The 14,788-nt window shown below is 36.3% G+C and overlaps 3 protein-coding genes across 5 annotated transcripts; 2 read left to right on the top strand and 1 right to left on the bottom strand.

The window, feature by feature from the left end:
* Window positions 1-2,025: 2,025 nt before the first annotated feature.
* On the bottom strand, window positions 2,026-7,760 carry LOC124835772 (protein ROOT PRIMORDIUM DEFECTIVE 1). 3 transcript variants are annotated; one of them, XR_015786860.1, is made up of 6 exons: window positions 7,622-7,760; window positions 7,378-7,472; window positions 4,988-5,082; window positions 4,375-4,735; window positions 4,200-4,272; window positions 2,026-3,444 (listed from the first exon to the last, which is right to left on the bottom strand). XR_015786860.1 is itself a non-coding variant. In XM_088116244.1 (3 exons), exon 1 carries the CDS (start codon window positions 7,246-7,248, stop codon window positions 6,004-6,006), a length of 1,245 nt encoding a protein of 414 aa, XP_087972370.1. In that variant the 3' UTR covers window positions 4,504-4,735; window positions 4,988-5,082; window positions 5,320-6,003. The 3 variants fall into 3 exon arrangements, 2 of the variants coding, with proteins under 2 accessions (XP_087972370.1, XP_087972369.1); XM_088116244.1 differs by lacking the exons at window positions 2,026-3,444; window positions 4,200-4,272; window positions 7,378-7,472; window positions 7,622-7,760 and adding an exon at window positions 5,320-7,248 and having other exon boundaries at window positions 4,504-4,735; XM_088116243.1 differs by lacking the exons at window positions 2,026-3,444; window positions 4,200-4,272; window positions 7,378-7,472; window positions 7,622-7,760 and having other exon boundaries at window positions 4,504-4,735; window positions 4,988-7,248.
* On the top strand, window positions 7,575-12,837 carry LOC124835767 (Transducin/WD40 repeat-like superfamily protein). The gene is made up of 14 exons (XM_088116242.1): window positions 7,575-7,702; window positions 7,786-7,841; window positions 7,918-8,091; window positions 8,188-8,302; window positions 8,624-8,723; window positions 8,821-9,003; window positions 9,133-9,188; window positions 9,916-10,003; window positions 10,087-10,162; window positions 11,081-11,180; window positions 11,700-11,751; window positions 12,043-12,180; window positions 12,298-12,385; window positions 12,613-12,837. Exons 1-14 carry the CDS (start codon window positions 7,645-7,647, stop codon window positions 12,673-12,675), a joined length of 1,347 nt encoding a protein of 448 aa, XP_087972368.1. The 5' UTR covers window positions 7,575-7,644; the 3' UTR covers window positions 12,676-12,837.
* A 632-nt stretch (window positions 12,838-13,469) lies between these two features.
* Window positions 13,470-14,293, top strand: PSRP5 (plastid-specific 50S ribosomal protein 5). Its single transcript, XM_047326906.2, has 2 exons — window positions 13,470-13,702; window positions 13,803-14,293. The coding sequence occupies exons 1-2, from the start codon at window positions 13,609-13,611 to the stop codon at window positions 14,138-14,140; spliced, it is 432 nt and encodes a 143-aa protein (XP_047182862.2). The 5' UTR covers window positions 13,470-13,608; the 3' UTR covers window positions 14,141-14,293.
* The last annotated feature ends 495 nt before the right edge of the window (window positions 14,294-14,788 follow it).

The following is a 14,788-nucleotide window of genomic DNA, read 5'->3' as shown; positions in this document are numbered from 1 at the left end:
GAGCCTTCATGGCCACCACCATCAGAACCGCAAATCACCGTCATCTTCAACCATCACCGCGAATCCTCCATTGACGCCGGTAAACCCTAGCGTCGCCACCATCCTCACCGCCAGTCGTCAACGAGTTGCCTCCGCCATTAACGCACCAACGCCTCTCCATGAGCTACTCGCACCAGGCCGCACCACGAGAACCACTTTGCATCGTCGTCGCACCATCTACAGCGACAAGATCATATTCTTCACTAGAAACCTCCATTGCGAAACCTTCACCAACCTAAATCGCTCCGCTGCGCGACTGTCTTCTTCTCCATGATCTCCTCTCTCGCATCTTCATCTTCAACCTTGCACTCAGAAAAACCAGCCCAAGAACCCTAAATCAAACCTAGAATAGAACCCTAAAAACCCAATGTCGCCGCTGCGACTCGCAAGACCTGCAAGAAGAAACCAGAGCAAACCCAAAACCCAATCGCTCCCGTGATGGTCAAGATTGCAAGAGGAAGGTCGGGGTCGGGATGTCGTTTTTGCCGTTGAGGAGTGTCCCCGGCACCAAAAAGTCTCCGAAATTAAGAGGGTCGTCGGAGAAAGAGGAGCAACCACTAAAATTTTCTCTGATGCTGATGAAGAAGGAGATTGAGGAGGATTTCATGAATTTGAGGAAGAGACCCTTTTTCCTGGTTAGTGATTGTCGGAGGTTAGTGTTGATTGCTAAAGGTTCCTGATGAAGCTGAGACTGGCAAGGCATGCACAATTCTTTTACAAAGTTTTCATTTTGATGTTGGCTGCGGAAGATGCATATAAAGCTTTGATGGGGAGTTTCATGGATGGATGGAATTGGTGGTGTTTCCTAGGTAGTTGGTGGTGTATCTTCATGTACTTTGATTTTCCAGGTGTATCCTTCATTAGTAAACGGATGTCGACATCCGATTGCTCATTGATATCCGTGCATGAATGTTTAAGAATCTAAATCGAACGTATATGTTGAAAGGTAAAATAAGAATTGGGAGATAGAAAAGTCGTGTATGATGGTGGAGGGAGTAACTCTCGACTACGATTAGGGAGAAAAGGAGTATGCTCATTCTAATCCAGTCCAATTCTTTTTATAGCAATATATCTATAATAATAAAATTATCATTCATATTCTGAAATATTAATTAAGAATTCTGAATAGTATTTATTTTACGTAGTTTCATAATATAGATCGTTATATTTACTATTTTAGAAATGGTCACAAATAAAAATAACTTACTAATTTTAAAAGATTTTAATTTTTTTCATAGACATAGTCCACACAATATTTCAAAGCTAATAATAATAATAATCAAAGACTAGTTTGTGTTCGGGAAGTGGGTTTCATCAGTCAAACATTATTTTAATAATGTAGAAATCGATCTGGGAACCAGTAGGTCAACCCCAACATCCCAAGATAATCCTTCAACTAATAGTTAACCAAGTTTGATTATTCCAAAATTTGATTTTATTTTTAAATAACCCTAGTACGAACGAGATTTATTTATATAAATTATTTTGAACATTATACAATTGATGTAAATTCCACTTATATAGAAACTAAAATTTTCAGAATAGCTCGTAATCATTGTAAGAAATCCCATCCCATTAAAAATATTAGTTACTTAAATCCAGTGTTAAGATGAAAATGCCGAGGAAATAATGATGACAATGACAGCAATGTAACAAACATTGTGCGACGCAGACGAGGGAATTTTAATCTTTTCACTATGGTGCAATTAGTAATCAGAAAGTTTCTTCTTGCACCTCCTTTTTTTTTCTTCCTCACCCTCATAAATCCTAAAATTCCAATTTTTCTCTTTATTGAAATGTATTAAAAACTCTAATTTGATAGGTGTACATATATTCCATAAAAATATATATTCCAAAATATTTCTCAGTCCGAAAATATATTGTAAAATACATTAAAAATAGAAAGTCAAATGTAACTTTTATCTTTTTATTATAATTTTAATAAAAACTAATTTCAAGTTAGTTTTATGGGAGTGCAGTAAAAAAATGGAGATACATGAAGAAATAGCCCTATAATTATCATACCTGTGGACGAAGAATTTAAGGTGTTTATGGTGCAATCTAATGTTGGTACTTCTTACTTCATGCATTGTGTCTTGTAATCTTAAGGAAAATAGTAAGAGTTTTTTTGAATTCTCAACTAGTTATGTGAGACCCTTTTGTGCAAACGTTGTCATGAATTCGACTATGATCCTATTAGTTAATATTCTTTTTCTTGTGAAACTTCTTATTCAACATAAGAGAGGTTTTGCTAAAACTTTGGATCAACGTCATTAAGAGCTAACACGATAATATTCTTGGACATATTCCAGTTTCTTTTAAATTATAAAAGTTATTAATCACAGGATTATGATTATGCAGAGATCAAACAAAACCATATACATGTAAGGCAGCAGCACATAGAGGCAGAGACATGACAGAGAGGTAGAGACAACACAGAGAGGGGGGAGGCAAAGAGAGAAAGCTCGAACACAATAATCGAATCATTACTTACCTCGACGGTCGGTATGGCAGTGAACAAGACAGGCTCCTCGACAGTATACAGCAACAACGACAAGGGTCAGAGCAGGGTCACCGTTGGAACTCTCCTTTGTCAACAGAGTCACGGTGGCAGCAGTCACGCGTCACGGTAGGGCTAGGGCAGAGTCACCGTGGGTTTTCGTTGGAGCTCATTCGACGACAACGGTGGGCAGCGATTGCATCACGGCAGGATCACTGTGAGTGAGTTTTCGTTGGAGCTCTCCTTTGCCAACAAGATCATGGTGGGCAACGCCGCATCAGCTAGGGGAGGGTTAGTTCTCCTATAGTTAACTGAACTAAAAATGTGATACGTTGAGTTTTAAAAACTAAACTAAAAAACAGTATATTTAACTTTCTAATAAAAATGGATTAGTTTTTTTTAGTATTATACGGTACAATTAACTATAGTTATATTAGTTTTTTTTCCAGCTCTAATCTATAATAATAGGATTTTGTACATCACCCTATTACAAGATGGCTTTTGTTAGGCAATACATATTGAATCACTCAGCATAACTATTCTATTTTTCTTCCAAGTGTCCTAATAATTCTTTGTTGAAGGTGAACTGTTAGATATTATAGTAACGAGTAACTTTATAATTGCCAATGGTCATTTGAAGAATATTGTATTTTCACTTTTAATCACAGAAAGACCACCTTTACAAGTACTTAATGATGAAGCTATTCATAGGAAAGATCCTAGGAATTTCTTCTTGCCTCAGGTTGGTGTATATTTCAATTCCTAAGGTCAAAAGGCTAGGTACTAAAAATTAGGTCTTGTGCATTCAAGGAACATAAAGCTTACCTATTTTGGAAGAACCTCTTTGTGTGCCTTAAATGAGAGAATGACATCCAAGCCAAAGCAATAACATTAGCAGCAAGGACCTGAAATTATGTCCATTTACTTTAAACTCAACAATAACATTAAATAAAATGGAGAAACAAATATAAGAACATTGAAGAATACATTAGGAGTACTATCAACATCAAATACAATCTGGTAGGGTAAGTTGAAAAATATCCATCTGAAATGTCAGCAAGCATAACCAAAGATAGTTCCATTCTACTGATTTTAGGCATTTGAGAACTTCTCAATGTAATTAAAGATCAACTGTGAGTAAAGAGTATATGCGTGTGAATGTAAATGTTTGCTTTACATAAAAAAAATGGAACAATGAACTGCAAACAACTGGGTAGCCTTGTCAACCGACTAAGAAAGCCAAACGGCACCCCATTTTCGTATGATATAATACTTGAAAGCAAGGGACCAAAAAGATGCATCCCAGAGATCCAAACATGTTGCAAGATGAAGATGGAAATGTTAATAAAAAGTTCCTTTATTATGTTCATTTTTCCGTTGCTTTTCAGCTAAAAAAGGATTAAAAGGTAGTATGAGAGAGTATCTATTGAAAGATCAATAGAAAATTCTTTTTTCAAGAACTATGAATTTCCACGAGGAGCAATCGACTAAATAAAATCCTAGTTCGTTTAAATGAATTTCAAGAAAGAAAATTAAGCATTGGTGAAGTCAAATTAGACATTGATCTTCAATATTAAAATGCCAACATGTATCAGAGTGGTGAATAGATTTATGTTGAAGTAAAATCCCCAGTGTGTGTGCATGAGTCTACCAGTCTAACCTGAAATTGTTGTGTTGAGAAATTGAAAAGGTATCCACAACTTCCAGTTTGCTTGAACTGTAGAGAACCACTCCTACAAAATGAAATTGGTAGATGAATATACACTAATAAACATGACAACATTGATAACCACTCTTTGAATACGTTTTAACAAAAGCGAGTAACTTAAACACACCTGTTTTAGCTTGGGTTACAGCTTGTGATGGATTTCCCTCAAGTGTCACCAATGTAGGTAAAAAAATCTCCAATGAATATGGGAGAAAATAAGAACTACGAAAATATTTCATAACATTCAAAATTAAACTATCACACAGAAGCACAAAATTAATTAATAATGACACAATGTGGCGACAGGGAGTGTATTGGAGGACCAATAGAAATATCTTAGTACAAGCAGGAAAAATGCATCTGATGCTCACCAATTTACTCAAGATACAAATACCTAAAAAAAATGTCAGGAAGAGCAATGGAATGAGACAGACTTGACAAATCGTTCAGCCTTCATCCAAACTCATGTGACCATGGCAGAAAATTTCCTAAAGATAGAGCCCACAAATATTAGAAATCAATCTTCATGATTCTTCTAATAATATTCATTAGGTAATGAATAAATATTATCAACATTATTAAGAAAACCTAAACCAAGGACCTAACAACATATTGCTCTTATTGCTACTGTTGTTGGGTTGTGTCATTATATTATGTAAAATACGGTCACAAATTCATACTTATTAGGCTATACAAAGAGTTTACTTTCAGAGATACCAACATAGGTTTTAGGGAATTACCAAAAATATAATGTTGGACCCATTAAAGCAAAACCGAGAAAAGTAAAGACTAATGTCCTCTTCAAGTCCAGTGACTGCACTTGATCTATTGCATGCTGTAGAAAATAAGATTAAATTTATTAACAAAATTAACATATATGAATGAAAAGCATAGGCACGCAATGCTACAAGAAGTAAATTAAGGATTGACCAAAAAAGTAATCCTTTTAGAATCCATATAAAAAGTAATGACAAATAAAGCTTGATAACATTAGCAATGAGGATAGACCCAAAATGCCAAAGGCAAGAGATAAATTTCAGAAACAAAATTAAAAAAAAAAAAATCAATTTACTTCTAAGACAGGGGCAGAAAGTATGGCGTCAACCAGACCAGTTCTTGTTGATTTCAGAGCATAACATATTGCAACTTGCAAGCATATATCATCTTAAGGACTCTATCAGTCTGTGTGACAGTAGTGTAGTAGTCTGTCAGCTCTGTTAATAAATTTATACCAGTCTTGAGCAAATGACATAGCCGGTCTAACCATGTTTGCTTTTAATTGGAAGGTAAATAGCAGTAACATTGCACTACTTAGACTTCAGATTTCTCGATGCCTACATCTCTTCCACCCCACCTCCTAATAATCTTCTCAGTCTTCATTTTCCATTTGGAGTCGAAAGCAATGAATTAATAAATATTAAGTAAATAGAAGTAATTTCCTATAACAAATACAACAGGAAAGACAACTGAACATCATTAATTTATAATCCTTTAATTCTACAAGTTTGAGTTAGTATAGCAACCAAAGACAACACATGGAGTAAAGATATTGCACGTATTTAACATAAAGGTGCTTATTTGTCAACCATTGTAGTATGTTTCATCTAGCTACCACATGAAAAATCGAAGGAGATCAGTAGAATGCAAATGAAACACTGCTCAAGGAAATAGAAGCCGAAGGCAATGAACTCCAAATCCTGAAACCATTTTCATAATCTCTTCAAATATCCTACATCTGCTACCTTTACACACAGCATCAAGGGGATCTACTCTCCTCACAGTTCTCCAAGAAAGGAATCACCCAATCTCCTTGTCTTTCACCTTCCTCATTCCTTTCACATACTACAACATTACTCTCTTCCTTAGCCTCATCACCAACCAACAATTTTCTGGTTTTCCTACAGCCTAACAGAACAAGATCCAACATATTCCTACGTGCCTCATACACGGGATTCGGTTCAATCAAACCCCCTTTACGATATGCTTCCCTAAGAAAAACAATTAGAGTCTTCCCTTTAGTTGATATGTAAAATATACCAGGGTGCCTTAGCAGCAATTCACGCACATTAACTTCAATACCTAAGTCTCTACGAAAATGAACCAGTTGATCAACCTCAACCATTTTCTCCACAGTCAAGCTCAATAGCTCATGAAGAACAGCCACAACCCTCTTCTCATACCGTTCAATCCCACCACATGTCCTCACCCTAACAACCTCCTTCCGTTCATAAGGCTTAGTGTATGAAAGCCTCTGCCAATTCTTCAACCTCTCTCTAAACCCTCTCTCAATCTTAAACCCAGTTGGGAAACCAATGGGAAATGCAAACTTGGTCTCAAACTCACTCAACCACTTCTCTGTGTACTCTCTCTCCCTCCATTTCTCAACCTCAGCCAATCCCAATTCTGCATCCCAGTCAACCAATTCCACAACCTCCAAACCAACCAATTTAAAATCCCCACTGAATTTCCCAAGGATGGAGTCTCTGAAATCCTCAGGGAGACCCAGTTCTCTCCTGATCATCCTCAAAGCGTGCAAACGAAGAGTGCCATTCACAGACATCAGCAGCAGCTTCTTCACCCTCTTCACAGCCTCCATCTCCTGCTGCCTCACCACCACCCCTTCAAGCAAGATCAACTCTTTCATCTTTTTCGTGACCCTGCAGCACGTGTTCCTCCTGAAAGGATGGACGAACACGTGGAACACATGAGGGTATTTGTGGAGGAAGGAGCCCACAGGGACATTGAGTCCGAGGATGTTTCTCCAGCGGGACATGAGGGTGAGGGAGACGAAGGGAGCGCGCTTGCGTGTGGACATGAGGTGGTGGATTTCGAGGACAAGGTAGAGTCTTTTGAGGTGAGTCATGAGTTTGTCCAAGTGGGGGTCTCGTACTCTGTCCTCCAAACGGGTTTGGGCGGAAACGGTGGGTTTCTTCCATCGGCGTTGGATGAAGAGGGTAAAGGGTGAGAGGAACCTGTGTTTAGGACTATGCAAGAAATTCATTGCTTGAACTCAGGTTTCGATTCTGATAGAACCAATTACAGTATTTTTGAATAGTTGAAAGAAAAATCACTGTTATTCCTAAAGAGGATCTTAGAACTCTTTCTTGGTAGAATCACACGGAGGCAACACCTTTCTGGTTTTTATGTTTTGTAACCTTCTGCTTCTCATCATCTTCACGCTGGTTATTTTCCTTCGTTCCTTTCAGTCATGGAAGATCATGATACCTAATAGAGGAAAAAGGCTAACAATATCATTAATAATAAAAATGAAGTTTTTAATACTTAATTGAAAATTAATACAATAATCTATTGTATATCATCTTAAAGGAAGAAGAAAGCGGGAAAACAAGGGTGAATCAAAGCTAAAACCCTACTTTCTCTCTGACGGGAACCAAAAATGGCTTCCTTTCCTCCTCCGGGTTCACTCACTCTCTGCGAACTCAATCGTGACCTGAGTAACTCTCTCTCTCTCTCTTACTCACTCTTACTCTCTCACTTCCTATTGCTTTGCTTCTCTAACTGAATTTTTTTTCTGCAGTCACAGTGAACGCTCTGTCCGACGATCAAGCCAACCAAACCTACGGAAAAATCCTGGTAACTAATCGCATCATAGACGTTTCCCAATTCCCTCGATTTTCTTCATTATCACCATTTCCTTTTTCTATATTAGGGATCGGTCTTCAGTCCCGTTCCCTTTCACTCTCTGGAGAGCGAGGCTTCCGATCACGAAGGAGCAACGACGACGGCGAACGCCGCTGGAGAAAACGTTCAGAGGAAAGGTCCGGTGGCACTCTTGCAAGGGCTCGTGAACACTTATCTCGGACGCCTATTTTACCCTAACGATGTATGCTGTGCTTGATTCGTCTCACTCTTTGCATTACGGAATGATTTAACGTGGGTTGATAGTGTGGTGTTATATGAATGTTAATTGTTGGGCCAGGTGCATTTGTTGCCGGAGGTTGATCTCCAAGGAGTAAGCTGGCACCCTAATAAGCATATAATTGCTTTCATTTCTTCCCCTACACAAGTTTTGGTTCGTGATTACCAAGAATCTGGTACTTGTTATGATCATGAGACGTGTTATTGGTTGCTTGTTTAGGTATTTTTGGATAAAATTATCGGTAGAAGAAAATAAGAAGATAAAATAAGCACAGGTTATTCCTCCAAGTTAAAATTAGCTTATTCACAAATTAAAATAAGCTTTGATAATCTATACCGTGGATCTTTAGTAATTTGACATGTGGGAGAAGCTTATTTCATTTTATCTTCTTTTTTTCTTCTATAAGTGTTTAATTGAAAAGTTTATCCAAACAAGGTCTTAGTTATTGTAATTTTTGTTTAGTAACTGCTGATTGATACTCTGACATTGTGAATAGAGGGGAAGGATCCGAGCATTTTGGCGAATGAGTCACAGAGAGACGTTAGGGTGCTGGAGTGGAGGCCCAATGGTGGGAAAATGCTTGCTGTGGGTTGCAAGTGAGGTTTTGTCTCTGTGTGGTTGTTATGGTGAATGCAACGTCAATTAGTCTGGAGTATGCTTTCTTGTTTACTGGAATTGGGTTTACTTTTGCAGGGGTGGAATTTGCATCTGGGCTGCTTCTTATCCTGGAAATGCTGCATCTGTTAGATCTGGTGCTGCTTCCTTTTTAGGAAGTTTGTCTAGAAGCTCGGGAAATCGGTATATCCTGGTTGATTTTCTTCGTAGTCCATACGATGAGCATATCAGTGCTCTCACTTGGAGCCCGGATGGAAGATATCCTTATAAATTTTAAAAGTCCTTATTTTTGGGCTCTTTTATGTGTTTCCCAGTGCAAGAAGATATGTATTTTTTTTTTTTTTAAATTGTATGTACTCAACCATACTTTTCTTAACCTATTTTTACATACTTAGCATCTGGTTCATATGAAAGCTCCTCATTCACAGTGTGGGATTTTGCTCAAGGTATGATCAAGATCTTTGCTTCCTTAAGTCTTTTGCACTTTACTTTTAAACATCCGTGCGATATGCCAATACGTTTAAAAATCATTCTGGATTTTTCTGGTTGAGTTGTTCTCCCTAAAAGTACCCTAAATTGCATATGTTTACAGCCTAGACGGATGAACTGAACAAACACATTAACATACGGAAGTTTAAGTGGCCCTGTAAGCCCTATTGAGGCTTGTGGTGTGACTGACCCTGGAATGTACTCCCTTCCCAACTTTTTTGTGCTAAAGAAGAATCAATCAAAGTTCTGTGTCCCTACTTACGTATGCTATGTTGATTCTGAATTCTTAGATTGATAGTTTCGAGCATGGCGGGTGAGGACTGTGTTTATATCTAGATTGGCATTTTGTTGTTCATCAGCAACAGTGACGATGACTTTCTTATCTCACTAGTTGAGGTCCATTACTTATGTCAAATGATGTTGTTGGGCTCAGTTAGAAATCAAAATCTAAGATATATTAGTTACCATTAAATCTCTTTTAACAATTTCCTATCTGTCATGAGTAATTTATGTCCAGGATATCAAAATGTTTTACATTGGCTGTCAAAGGCGTAAAACAACCCTTTACTTGAATTTTGGATTGTCTATGAGACCACAAAAATTTATATTGTCATATAAAAAATCTTAAGCTCTAATGGTTGTCTCTAATTTCTGAATCTCTGGTTACTTTGATATTATATATAGCTGTAGGGACACCCATTCGGCGGGGATTGGGAGGCATATCAATGCTGAAGTGGTCACCTACTGGAGATTACTTCTTTGCTTCAAAATTGTAATGCAAAATGTGAAACATGATTATTTATTGAACATGCACTGTTTATGATTCACACCCTCATCATTATTTTTCTCGTTCAGTGATGGAACATTTTATCTTTGGGAGACAAACACGTGGACATCAGAACAATGGTCATCAGCAAGTGGTTTTGTCAAGGTATATGAAATTTACATTCATGTTTTGGTGCTCAAAGACCTATTTATAGCAAGTGGCATCTAGTCCTTAACCGTCTCCAGTGTGTTGATATGTTTGACAATATGTTGATAGTATAAATAGAATTATCTTCAATAGTATTCAGTGTAAAATTTGAGTTATGCTTAAATGTAAGAGCTATAACATACCTTTTTATTTTAGGGTGATGGGTAATGTTGCTTTCGTAATAAAAGATGAATTTATTATCAAGAAAGAATGTCCATGCTAGGATGATGGAATATCTTGAAGAAACCATAGAAGAGATCAAGGATTAATTAAGTGTTTAAGGAGCTGAATTAATATAGAGGCAAAAAAGAAAATCTTTAATTGCTAATTGCAATCTAACCCTTCTTTGGAGCAAAAAAAGAATTAACATATTTTTCACTGTTTTTGATAACTCCACAAATCAGAAATACCAGTGACTCCCTTCAATAAACCATCAGTAGAACACTGAAAAGCCTTAAACCTAATTGTATGCCAAAAGAAAGTTTAGGGCCATAGTCACACCCATAAACTTGGGAAAATTTTACTTGCACCTCGATTTTTCCCTCTGTTCTATCAAAACGTCTATAATGAGCCATTAAAACAGCTCCTTAATTACAAGTGAGATGAACATATAATAGACATGTTCCATCATTCATATTCTTGTAGAAGAAAAGCTTTGTATTTTATGTAATACGTACTATTATCACTCATACTTTACCTTCGGTTGAGACTAGGAGTTATTACTGTTCTTATATCTTGAGTGCAACAATATCTATGAAAAAAAGATTCAGTGGTAGAACTTAGCATTTATGTACTATTGAAGTGATCAGCACAGTTTTATTCTTTCATAGCAAATGCTCATTTATTTAGTTTCTACTTTCAATGACATGTTATCAGGGAGCAACATGGGATCCAGATGGGCGCATGATACTTCTTGCATTTTCTGAATCGTCAACTTTGGGATCTGTTCACTTTGCATCAAAGCCTCCCTCACTAGGTATCTGACCTTTTTTGTTTAAAGATATGTTAAGTTTGTTGTTTTTGACTTTTTGTATCTTTGCTATATTAATACTGGACAAATGAAAGTGTGGCATTGAAATATAGGAACTAAATTGAAAAGGGAAAAGTTAGAGAGGGAAATGGGATATATTAAAGATATATGGGATAAATGTGATACAGTCTCTGACCTATAAAGTCTATTTATAGTGAGACACTGCCACAAAAAGGCTGACAACAAAGACCATGACAAACAGTACCAATCTTTTCCCGTAATAAAATTTGTGAGTTGGATGGAAAAGGGAAGTGATTGATAGCAGCAATAGAAGCATGCTATCAAATTTTGAGGACTTACGGCCCTCTGTTTTGAAGTCGTAGTCTTAACCTCAATTCATTTTTAATATTAATGTATGTGATTGTTGTAGCATTCATGATGTGCAATTTTTCAAATTATTTTGGTTTTTGTTTTTTCTTTATGAAATGTCATATATTGATAATTTCCTCATCCGTGACTTTCCAGATGCTCATCTGTTACCTGTTGATTTGCCGGAAATATTATCATTGACAGGAAGGTAAAGATGAATTCATGTTTTTATGTTGAACAATTCCTTTATGTGCTCCTAAACTCTCGTCATTATATTAAATTCCTTCTGAACAAATTCTTAAGACTGTGTCTGTCACCTGGATGTCATGGCTCAAATTCTAGTGACAGTCTTTGCTTACTAAAGCAGGGTGGCATACATCTACCCTTCCCAAACCATATTTGACAGGATGTGAATTATGTTATGTTATGTGATGTTTGGTTATCATGTTTGGTTTGTTAGAAACTGTGGCCGTTGGTTATCTTATATAATTTCATTCAGTCAGGGAATTGAAAAGATAGCATGGGATAATTCGGGGGAGCGATTGGCTATTTCTTTTAAAGGTGGAGATGACATGTACAGGGGACTGATCGCCATATATGATACAAGAAGGACACCTCTTATATCTACATCTTTAATGTGAGTTCATGGTTGAATTGAAAATGGTTCAATTACTGATCTCTGTTATTATTGATTATTTTAATGCTGGATTATATGTCATTTGACATTGTTTTCCCTTCCAATTATGTGTTCTAGTGGATTTATAAGAGGGCCTGGAGACAGTCCAAAGCCAATCACGTTTTCATTTCACGGAAAATTTAAGCAGGGACCATTGCTTTCTGTGGTGAGTTTACGTTGAATTTAACTGTTATTATTTCTATTTTCTTTTCAAGTAACTTTTCTATAGTAATAAGATAAGCTGATATCATTATTTATTGTAGATGCTCTATCACATTTTTCCATTGCCCTTAAAAATAGAAGAAAAAAATAAAGAAAATATGATCATTTGGAGTCTTCATATTGGGGTTTTACTGCACACATCTAATAAGTTCTGCATTTGTTTTCCTGCAGTGTTGGAGCAGTGGGTTTTGTTGCACTTACCCCCTCTTGTTTCGTCCCCATATGCTTCCATGACGAGGATTTCTGTGAAATTTTGTTGTTTGTACACGATTTGGAGAAATTCCAAGTTAATGTCATTAATTCAATTTTTTGGATTACTTGAACTGTTTTACCTTCAAATTACAGGGATGCTAATTGAATTCTAACATCTATAAAAATTATCCATATTAGACGTGATATTTATTCTTCATATGGCTTTGGGTCTGAGTATAGTTAATGTATCAACAAATTTTGATAGATGATTATTACCATCAAACTCCATCTATATTTGCAAATATATTATCTTTCATAATTAAAACCTTTTTATTTTTTCCATTCCATAACGAAGAATAATGACAATAACATTACAATTTTATGAATTAATTTTTTTTAATAAAGTTATATACGCTTCGTATGAATAAAAGTATATTTTATCCTTTTCCATTTATTGGCCACTACTTAGAATCAGTCACGAAAAATTATTTCATAATATCAAATACTTTCCCATCCGTGTCCTCAACCAATTTCGTGGGATATATTACTAAATTTTTTTTTAACTTCAAAAAATTTGAATATACATAAAAAATTAATCACGATTTTTTTTATACTTAACATGTAAACATTGTTCAGGATAACATATGGAATATGTAATCATTTTCCTTGTTCAAATAACCACGAAATCAAATCCTTCCTTTTCAGCCACTCTAAAGCCCTCCCAAACAAAACTTAATGGGTTAATTTATTATTACAGGTATTTGCTGATATATATATATATATATATATATATATATATATATATATATATATATATATATATAGAGAGAGAGAGAGAGAGAGAGAGAGAGAGAGAGGCAGCGTCAGTGGGTGGAGAGGACTCACACCATGGCGTAGCTTATCCTAAAATCCCATTTCCAATTATCTTTTTCTTCGTTTCCCCGAAATAACTTTGCAAACAAAACGTAAAAAACCATGGCACTCCTCTCTTTCAATTCCTTCACACTCTCCCCTCTCCATACTTCATTCCCCTCTTCTTCCTCCCTTCTCGCACTTCCCATTCCCACTGGTAACTACTCCTCACTCCCAATTCTCTCTCTTTCTTACCTCAATTTCTTCATAATACTTTTTCATCTTTTTCCATTCTTAATTTCCTCCCACTGTGACAGCTTTGAGAGTACACGTGGCTCAGCCCTCGAAGCCCTTGAACGGAGTTCGAATCACGACACCCAGAGGGAAGAAAGGCGCGCTGATTGTCTCTGCCGCCGCAGACGGCTCTAGTTTGCCGGTGGAAGCGCTTCCTCCGGCGGAGAGCGAGAAAGAAAGTGGCGTGAGTGTGGAGAAGCTTCCTTTGGAGTCAAAGGTAAAGGAGAGAGAGGAGCAGAAGCTGAGGATGAAGCTGGCGAAGAAGATAAGGTTGCGAAGGAAAAGGCTTCTTCGGAAGCGCAAGTTGAGGAAGAAGGGTAGATGGCCACCTTCTAAGATGAAGAAATTGAAGAATGTATGATAATCTATGAAAACTATTACTTTAATTTCAATTTGCTTTATGCAGGTTTAAGCTTGTTCTCATTTTATTTTCACTGTAATTGTTTTGCCATCCACCGTGTATTTTGACAAATTTATTAATTTCAATGAATCGTGTTTTGTCTGTTTAGCTTTCCATGATTTGGTGAATTAGGGTTTTTATTTGAAATCCATGTTAACATAACTGGTCATGCCATTAAAATGGATGAATCTTAATGAGTCTTTCTGCTATTTGATATTTGGTATATTTTCAACCCAATATGAACACGCTAGATGAACATATGCTGCCTTTATGAATTCCATTATGCAGTTTAGATTGTTCGGGAATTTGTTCTCTACTATATTGGCAGGTTAAGCAATCAAAAAAGAGTTTAATTTACAATGCAAACTAATTAAAATACGATTTTTTAAGTACTTATTGTAAACTTTAAAAACTTAATATATATATACATGATGATTTGTGATGAAAATATGAGTGTACAAACTCTTCATACATTCGGAGGTCGAGGAAAGGAAGAAGTTCTAAGGCCTGTATGGAGTATTTAGTACAGTTCTTTTCGGTGGAAACTGACATTAAATTCGATGATACAATATTTTCAGAGATGGGAAAGTTTACTCCATCAGAAAGGGT

Source organism: Vigna umbellata, chromosome 5 (genome assembly GCF_029865625.1).
Source record: "Vigna umbellata cultivar VRB3 chromosome 5, Vumbellata_1.0, whole genome shotgun sequence".
In the NCBI taxonomy this organism is placed as follows: Eukaryota; Viridiplantae; Streptophyta; class Magnoliopsida; order Fabales; family Fabaceae; genus Vigna; species Vigna umbellata.
Note: the sequence above shows the minus strand (reverse complement) of the source record. Positions and strands in the feature narration are given on the sequence as shown.

Excerpts from the sequence above, each read along its gene's own strand:
- LOC124835772 (XM_088116243.1), bottom strand. The coding sequence starts at position 7,248 with ATGAATTTCTTGCATAGTCCTAAACACAGGTTCCTCTCACCCTTTACC.
- LOC124835767 (XM_088116242.1), top strand. The coding sequence starts at position 7,645 with ATGGCTTCCTTTCCTCCTCCGGGTTCACTCACTCTCTGCGAACTCAAT. Across the intron at positions 8,092-8,187 it reads GCCTATTTTACCCTAACGAT|GTGCATTTGTTGCCGGAGGT; the intron begins GTATGCTGTGCT and ends TTGTTGGGCCAG. Across the intron at positions 11,752-12,042 it reads ATATTATCATTGACAGGAAG|TCAGGGAATTGAAAAGATAG; the intron begins GTAAAGATGAAT and ends AATTTCATTCAG.
- PSRP5 (XM_047326906.2), top strand. The coding sequence starts at position 13,609 with ATGGCACTCCTCTCTTTCAATTCCTTCACACTCTCCCCTCTCCATACT. Across the intron at positions 13,703-13,802 it reads CGCACTTCCCATTCCCACTG|CTTTGAGAGTACACGTGGCT; the intron begins GTAACTACTCCT and ends CCACTGTGACAG.